General features: G+C 36.0%; 1 protein-coding gene across 3 annotated transcripts in view; it reads left to right on the top strand.

Annotated features, from left to right (window-relative positions):
* Nucleotides 1–3,168, top strand: part of XRN1 (5'-3' exoribonuclease 1) — a 34,784-nt gene extending 31,616 nt beyond the window's left edge. For all 3 annotated transcript variants that reach the window (XM_062499575.1, XM_062499572.1, XM_062499574.1), the window contains one exon: nt 61–3,168. In XM_062499575.1, the coding sequence (XP_062355559.1) occupies nt 61–351 (291 nt within the window). In that variant the 3' untranslated portion in view covers nt 352–3,168. The remainder of the gene's footprint in view (nt 1–60) is intronic.
* Nucleotides 3,169–8,243: the final 5,075 nt, after the last annotated feature.

An 8,243-nucleotide genomic window follows, 5' to 3' on the forward strand; every position in this document is an offset into this window, starting at 1 on the left:
GGAATATTTGCAGTTTTTTTGAGAATGCTTTCTGTTAAATAATATTTATTTAATTTAAAGGTAACTAAAAAAAGGGCTGCTAGCAAGAAAAACTTTGAACTCAAGGAGTTTCAGAGTTCCCCTCAAGCTGCACCACTAAAGAATGAACAGCCAGTGTCTTCTGACCACATTCAGCAAGATAGTTCTTCAGCTCCTTTAAAATCTCCTCAAGCTGCTCAATCCACTGTTTCATTTCAAGACAATGTGGCTTCTCCAAGTGTTCCTCATAACAAATCAACACCAAACACTTCCAGCAAACGAAAGCCAAGAAAACTGGCTGTCAATTTTGGCGCACCAAAATCTTCAGAATAAATCTGGTAGCTAGGTGTATTTTATCTTTAACTCTTTCCCCACTGTTATGTTCTATCATTTAAAAAAATCAGAAATCTCTATTAAAAGACCAGCCACTTCAAGTATAATATAGAAGGAAATACATTTTATTTGCTGTGATTTTGAAGTTGTCATTAAAACCATAAAAATGATGTTAAAACTTTATTTTATTTTCACTTAAATTACCAAAAGCCAGGAAATACTGAGTTAGGGTTGCCATGCCATCCCTTGTGCCTAGGTTTCTAAACAGTGGCTTGCAGACAATATTGGGTAAGCAGCAATAACAGTGGCAGCCTTAACTCAGGTTGGATGTGCTTTTTGGGAGGGATGTGGAACAGTAATAAGTTGGGCATCTAACAGCATTTAGCATGACATTTTGTACTCCAGCTTGATTTTAAATAGTGTAGTAAGACAGTAAAAATTATTTAAATGCAGCTTGTATATTGGCACTCCAGGTCCTTCTGAGTTGAATCAGTGCAACTAAAAGCTGACTACAAAGAAACTGCCAAGTCCACTCTTGGGTACAAACTGCTGGGTTTTGTACTAGAGGGCAACAGCTTTACAGCGTCAGAACATAGGTGTTATTGTGTGTCTGGTATTGGAGTGGCAAAAACTGGTTGCTGTTTTGTTCCAGGAGATTGATTTATAGAATGTGTTGAATAATAATAAAAAAAAATTATATTTGCAAAGTAGAGACCCCTTTGGCAAAGTACATTTAACTTCTTTTAATCTGCCAATTTAATTGTTTTCTGATGATAAAATAGCAAAGTTATCAACTACAGATGTGCATAGCCTCCTAAATGCTTGTGGTATCCTGATTTTTTTCTAAACTATAAAAATAGCCAGAGTTTAAAGATGCCCTATTTTGCTGGATGGCTGTCAAAGTTATGTTTACTTAGAGTCCATTTCTTCCTCTAATAGTCTGTGCCCTGAAACCTTCTCTGTAGTAGGTTACTTTTTGTTACTAGTGACTTTTAATATTTTTTTTTTTAGTTTTGTGAGAGAATTTCTGTGTTGAAAAATTAAATTATCAAGAAGTGTTGCTATTGATTCCAAAAGAATATTCAGACAAAAAGCTGACTTGAATTTTTGGACAGAATTATGGGATTCTTTGTTCATATAGGAAAAAAGGAAGGCTCAAAGGTCCTTATACTATTTTTAACTCGTATGTACCATTCTTACGTTTATTAATATAAAATCTGCAGTTTAAGAAAAAATTTGAAGCCTCTGTTGGTGCTGCTTACTAGCATTAATTAAATTTAATTTTTCATCTGTTCTAGAAAAAGAAGTATTTTTCCTCTAAGGCTCAGGAACCAGAAATCAAGCGAACTTGAGTGATTAATTTTGTTGCTTTTAAATAGGTTTTATTCTGGGACTGCAAGTCCGTAGATTTGGTTTTTTGCCTCCATTTCTTGGTGTAGTATGAAGTTTCACATTATTACTGTGTTATAGTGTTTTTTAAATTTTCATTCCTCCAAAACAGTTGTTTATTTGTAGAATAGCAGCAAACCCTATAAAAAAGATCACAGAGGTAAAAACAAGATTAAGAAATTTTACTTTATTTTACTTAGTATCACAAAACTTGTGGAATAATCTACATATAGTCCTAAATTATATTGATTTTGTTGTTCTCTTTATTGTCATTTAGTCGCAAGAGGTTCAAAGCCATATTCTGTGGTGGGAAAGTTGTATTTTTTGGGTTTTATTCTCGTTTTTATCAGCAACATGAGACCGGTACGATGCTGCTATGCCAATATTTTAGAAGTGGTTATGTGACCTTTAGTTAGTCCACTGTATCTATCTGAATGATCTGATCATAAGAGAAAAAAACCTATTTGAAAATTGCTACGACAGAGATGTGGCTGTGGTAGACTCTTGCATTACAGAATTTTGATGTGTCTGTACAGCCAATTTATGCAGATTTCTGAGAAGCAAAGTTATGGAGGATGCTATACGTGACAGTGAACACAGCAATTTTTGTTAATAATTCTACTTCAGACTAAGATTTCTGCTCCCTATTCAAGTGGGATTGCTATGTGTAGTATATTTAGGTGGTTAAACCCTTTATCCTGTAGCTGCTGCATATTGTATTAGTCCCTGACTCTTAGTTTTTCTGTTCTATGAAAGCGACTGCCTGGTGCCCAGTTAATTACAGTTTTACATGTCCTGGTAGATGTGACATCTGCATTGATCTTTGACATGTCCCCTTTAATTTCATTTTTATATTTTAACAAGGTCATTATGTTTAACTCATATAAATACAAATTTAAGCATTTCTTTTTCTCATAGATATAAAGTATTTTCTAAGCACTGGAGTTTTTCATTAGATCTTATACAGAGCAGTATTTTACTAAAAATCCAAAAGGGAAGACTTTTATGTGCGCATTTTTGTAGTTTCTGATTTTTTTAAAATAACTTTTCATTGTTTATCTGCCAAGTGAAATGTTTTAAATTTGCATATAAATGGATACAGAATGTATTTTTTGTGCCGTTTAGTGTTAAGTGTGCATTTGCAGATTTTTAGCGTGTAGTTGCACAAAGACTGTGCAAAGATATTTTGGAATATGAATATATGCTACACTGAAGGAAAAACATTCATAAAACTTAATTGCTATATAGAACTCTAATGCAATAGAGTAATTTTATAAACTGTGTCTGTGTCTGCTTGGATTAAATATTGAAACAAGAAACATTGCCTATTTTCACTGTTTTATTTCCAAATACTACATGGGAACTTGTGTATGCTCCAGCCCAGAAGTTTACTGTATTAATTAAATCTCATTAAACTCAGTTTCTATGATTCTCAGAACCTGGACCTGCCCTCCTGACTGTTTCTTGATGGCTTTCAGCTGTGACTGAGATCAAAAGACAAAGTTTTTTTCAAAAGGCTGTTGGTCACCTTGTAGTTAAAAGCATTTAACATGATACTGACCTTCCACAAATTTGTTGGCCTTGTCACCAATTAGATTTAAAAAACCCAACCCCATATTTTCCAGTAAGCTCAGTCCTAGTGATTGTTAACAAGTTGGAGAACCAGCTGCTGGCTGAGAAGCAGAATGTTAATGTCTTTCTTACATATTTTAGTGTGTTTAAGTTAGCTTGTTTAAAGCAACCAGTATAAGGAATGGAGTAGACTATTAGCATGACCAGCCACTGCAACCTTGTGTAACTGTGTATGCAACTTGGTGTTTCTGTATAGAAAAGTCTGATTGGTGTAAACACTCAGGTCATGTTGCTCAACTTAAAGACACCAAGATAAAATCTTGCATTTCATAAACTCTCTTCAAATGATTAGTCGATGAACCCTTAACTGCTGTTACCCTGCATGGTGAGTTCTGCCATCTCAATATATAGCACTAAAGAAAATTCAAGCAAATTAGATTAAGGGATAACTTGAAAATATATCAGTTATTGCAGATTAAATCTTGCATGGATGCTCCTATTCAAAAATTATGGGACTTTTGTTCAATTTGAGTTGATCTGAACTGTTATTATATAGATGACCCCTGAGGGTGAGGAATCTCAAAAAAGTAATTTTACTTACAGTAAGGATGTTTTTTAATTCTATTTGCTATGTGATCTCCTTATGTATTCCATAATCAGCCTTCCTTACTACTGAGAGACAGTTATGTTCTTGTCTTTCTGTATCTGGAAAGGGGACAAAGTAACATCAAGGGCATAAGGGCAGTCTGAATACACATTCTTGGCCAGAAGAATTCAAATTCAGGTGCATGAGGACCCTTGAATATTGAGACTGTAACTGATAAATGTTTCGAAGAATCTGATATAATGAGGTAAGTGGCTGTTCTTTATTAAAAGAATCCTTGGTTCCAACAACAGTTCCTTATTGCTGTCAATTTTTGAGTGGGTGTTTACTCTTATTTTTCTATAATTTACAAAATTCCTGTTTCATTTCTGCTTTGAAACACAATACACATCAAAGGAATGGTCACAATGCCATCAAGTGCATATAGTAAATGTGATTCCTATTATTTGAAATGACAGAAAAAGCATTTTTCATTAAAACCTTTTTTTTCTGGTAAAACATCAGTGGACTGGCAGTGCTTTATGAAAGTTGATAATCACAGTTAGTCCTGCATTTTGTGTAACTGCAGTTATTTTTAACAGCTAGGTCTTATTGAAACAATAATTCTTAAGTGCTTTTTCATCCCTTTAGCTTCTAGTATATCCACTCTTGTTCTAATTAAGCCTCATTGATGGCCATTTTTCTGACTTTCTAATATTCTTTGTTAATTTCTAGACTTGAAATAAATGTTCTTTTAAAGAACTATTCAGCCCTGAATTTTCTACATACATGTGACCATTGTATATATGTACCCACACACACATATATGTATATACAGAAACTCAATCACTCATTTTCTTAAAATTATTCATAGTTATGTCATTTTCAGTCCACCCAATAATTCCTTAAAGAGACATCCAGAGGATGATGAACACGGTCTTGTTAATGCACACTGCTCTTCTCCAAATGCAGATATCCCTTAGCCCAAATAAAAATAATGGGCAAATAATGAAACATTAACAGAGTAAGTACACCAGTTTTCACTTCACTTGCTTTGGCAGATAAGTTCTTGGCTTGCAACTTGATTGTCCTGAAGTCCACCTCATTTCTTGTCAAAGTTTACTTGTCATGCAGAGCTGGCAGAAAGGAGGGACTGCTTGTGCCTCAGGCACAGTGCAAAACCTCATGCATGTGGGCACAGAGTTGATGTGCAATTCTCTAATGATAATCCTGGATTAACCAGTCTCTTATTACTTCCTCCCTTTGGGTCGTGCCAAACTGTGTTGCCACATTATGAACCTTAACAAGGCATTAATCTGATTGGCAGTCTCCCCTGTGTTATTTTTCGTAATAGTTCATCATGGAGCCCCAAGAACAGCTGGGTTGGTACAGTTTGTAATTTGAGGGTGGGATAATTTAGTAAGAATGGAACTGTTTAAGAAACATCCTATGGCTGCCTAAAGCTCAAATTACTCACAAATCTAATGTGATTCATCAAGTAATGTCATTGCATGTAGTTCTGTCTGTTGACTTCGAGGAGAGTGGTAACTTCTGGCAGGAGTACAGGAGGAACTGATGAGAAAGGGTCATATGGTAAATTATTGCAGCAACATTTGCATAAAAATCATTTTCATTTTGGTGTGTCTGTTTTCAGGTGAGTCTTAATGAATGATGGATGTGGGCTGCACCAGCCAATGGAGCAAAAGAAATTAGTGGGCTTTTTCTTGTTTATGTGCAAACTGACAAAGGGCCCCAGGTCAATGCTTTCAAAATGTTAAAACTTGTTAAAAAGGTAGAGCTAATTAAGTGGGTAAAATGGTAACTCACAGTTGGAGGAGGTAGTAGGAGGATAGATGCACCTTGACCAAAAAAAAACAGCTGTGGAAGAGATGATAAAACCCCCGTGCATTACAAATTTTGGGTCCTGCTCTACAAGGTGTCAGTGTCTGGAATCCTGTTAGCAGTGCCAGTTGATTCATAATGGAAAGCTTGGGTGAATGAAGATGCTCCAATGTATCAGTCACACAACAAATGCACCTGAGAGTACTTTGTTTTTTAAAAAAGCAAGTTCACTATTCAAAATGCAGTTAATTTGCAAATTTTATTTAATAATCTGGTCCTAGAAAACATCAATGCAGTGTCAAGATCATGTTTTCTTTCTGGGAATTAGGTCTGCTGGGTCTGTAGCAGTTCCATCTCTCAAGGTCTCTTGCTTGGCATAATCCTATAAAGTATATTTCTTGCTTCCTGAAACATGCTGAGTGTGATGACATTGCTTAGAAATAGTTAATATGAATTACTCATGGTAAGGGTTGTGCTGTCCCTGCTAGCAGTGTAGGATCTTCTTGAACCTGATGTTCTGCCATTTGACTGGTTTTACTTAATAACTCTTTCCTTTGCTATAGCATTGTACAGGTCTCTGGAGTGCCTCCACTCCTTCATTTGGTTTGATAACCCAGTAAAAAAATAAGACCAGCCACACTTTCCAGAGAGCAAAGAAACTGAGAATTTCAGCAGAGAAGATGCAGAAGTAAGGACATGGCTGCTGAGGTACTTGGTATGTGACCCCAGGTGTGCCAGCTCCCTCTCTGAGCAGGCACCCACATGCTCTCACCAAACAGGGCTCAGGGGGCTGCTATGGGTTGTGCAGGCTTGTTACCAGGAAAGGCTCCATACATTTTCACTTCAAACTGAATGTTTCTTGCCTGTGCTAAGATGAACTTGAGGCTTTTGTGCATATTGACAATAAGATTTTTCTCTGAGGGTGACAGAGGTTTTGGATAGATAAGGAGTGCCTCTGTGGGAATGGTATTATTTATGACAGAACAATATAAACTAATGCCAGATTAAGTCATACATGGATATGCTCTGCACATATCAAAACAAATTTGGCTCTTTTACTGCATTACTTTTATGACATTACAAACAGAACAATAATAAAAAAATTGTATTTCATAAGCCTCTCATAAATTAAGCAATTTTAATATATGCTTTCTGTAACTAAGATTATGTATGCATTGACACTTTACAAGTTGGTTCAGGTTATCTTTCCACACATCTCAGTTATTTGTTAACATATTAAACACAGTTTAAGATCTGCAAGAAGAAATTGACTTTACATGGTCACTTCCATGCAATCAAAAGGGTATGTATTTGTTACATTAGGAGAAAGGAAAAAATCTGCATCCATTTTCTTTTTGAAGTTTTGCTTAATCTTGCAGTAAGGCAGGCCCTGCTTGTATTCATACTGTAAAATCACAAAGAATATCAAGATGCCTTTTTTTCTTAAGGCTTCTTAATTTTTGAAGGTTTGGAGAGGTTTTCACCTTTTATACCAGTTACACATGTTGAATCTTATTGAGGGAGCTTTCATCAAAAGTTTTAAGTAATTATTATGCTGTTAGTTTTGATAAATTAATTTGAAGGAAAGTACTCTTCATCAGATACTGAAGTACTTGGTACCTCTCTGATATACATCTGTTAGCTGTTTGTCAGGAGACAGTCAAACAGATTGTGACTTTTTAATGTGTTGTTCCTTAGGGAGGAGAGATAAAGCAATCGTTTCTTGGCTTTCTCTTTCATGTGCCTTCACTTCCCCGTGATCTGTACCTTTGTCCTAGTGACCTCTGCGACTGCCCATGTGAGGTGAGAAGCCTCTCCTTAGTAAGACTTTCACTGTCAGGAGTATCCTGGTTTAAAAATCCAGTAATGTCAGACTTAATGTACGAAATACTGTTTTGTTGTTCATTGTGCAGGTTTTTTTCTAAGAGGGGCCAAACCAGAAAGGGGGAAATATTTTTAATGTGTTTTTTGTTTTTACTTTTTCTGCTTTAAATTAGTTAAACTCTTTAATAACTCTTTAATTTAATAACTCTTCTGATTACATTTGGGTTAAAACTAAGTTCTGCTGGTACTAGTTTGGGATTGAGCATGCTGAATTTTATTGGTTTACCGTGAATATTTCTGGTTGTTTCCGTTTCAAAATTAGCACCCCATCTAAGGGCAATACGGGAACATTTCTGTCACTCTGTTTCAACAGTAATTTTAGATGCTGTCCCCTCTGTAAAGCAAACTGATGGCACCAGAGAATTGCTACAGCTCCTGACGTTGTGTAACTATGTGCAATTTGTTCATTGATACTCACTGCCTTCGAATCCCAGGAGCAGACATACTGTAAGGAGATTACTGTAAGGACAAGTCGGGCTCCGGCACTCTGATCACGGGGGGTCAGCCTCGCACCGTGGGCATCTCTCCCGGAGGCGCTCGCTGAATTCAGCCTTTTAGAAAAGCCCTCAACATTTGGTGTTTAACTAAAAGCCCTTTTTCGCGTGCACGCGGTAAATTTACG

This window comes from Cinclus cinclus, chromosome 10 (genome assembly GCF_963662255.1).
Source record: "Cinclus cinclus chromosome 10, bCinCin1.1, whole genome shotgun sequence".
Classification (NCBI taxonomy): Eukaryota; Metazoa; Chordata; class Aves; order Passeriformes; family Cinclidae; genus Cinclus; species Cinclus cinclus.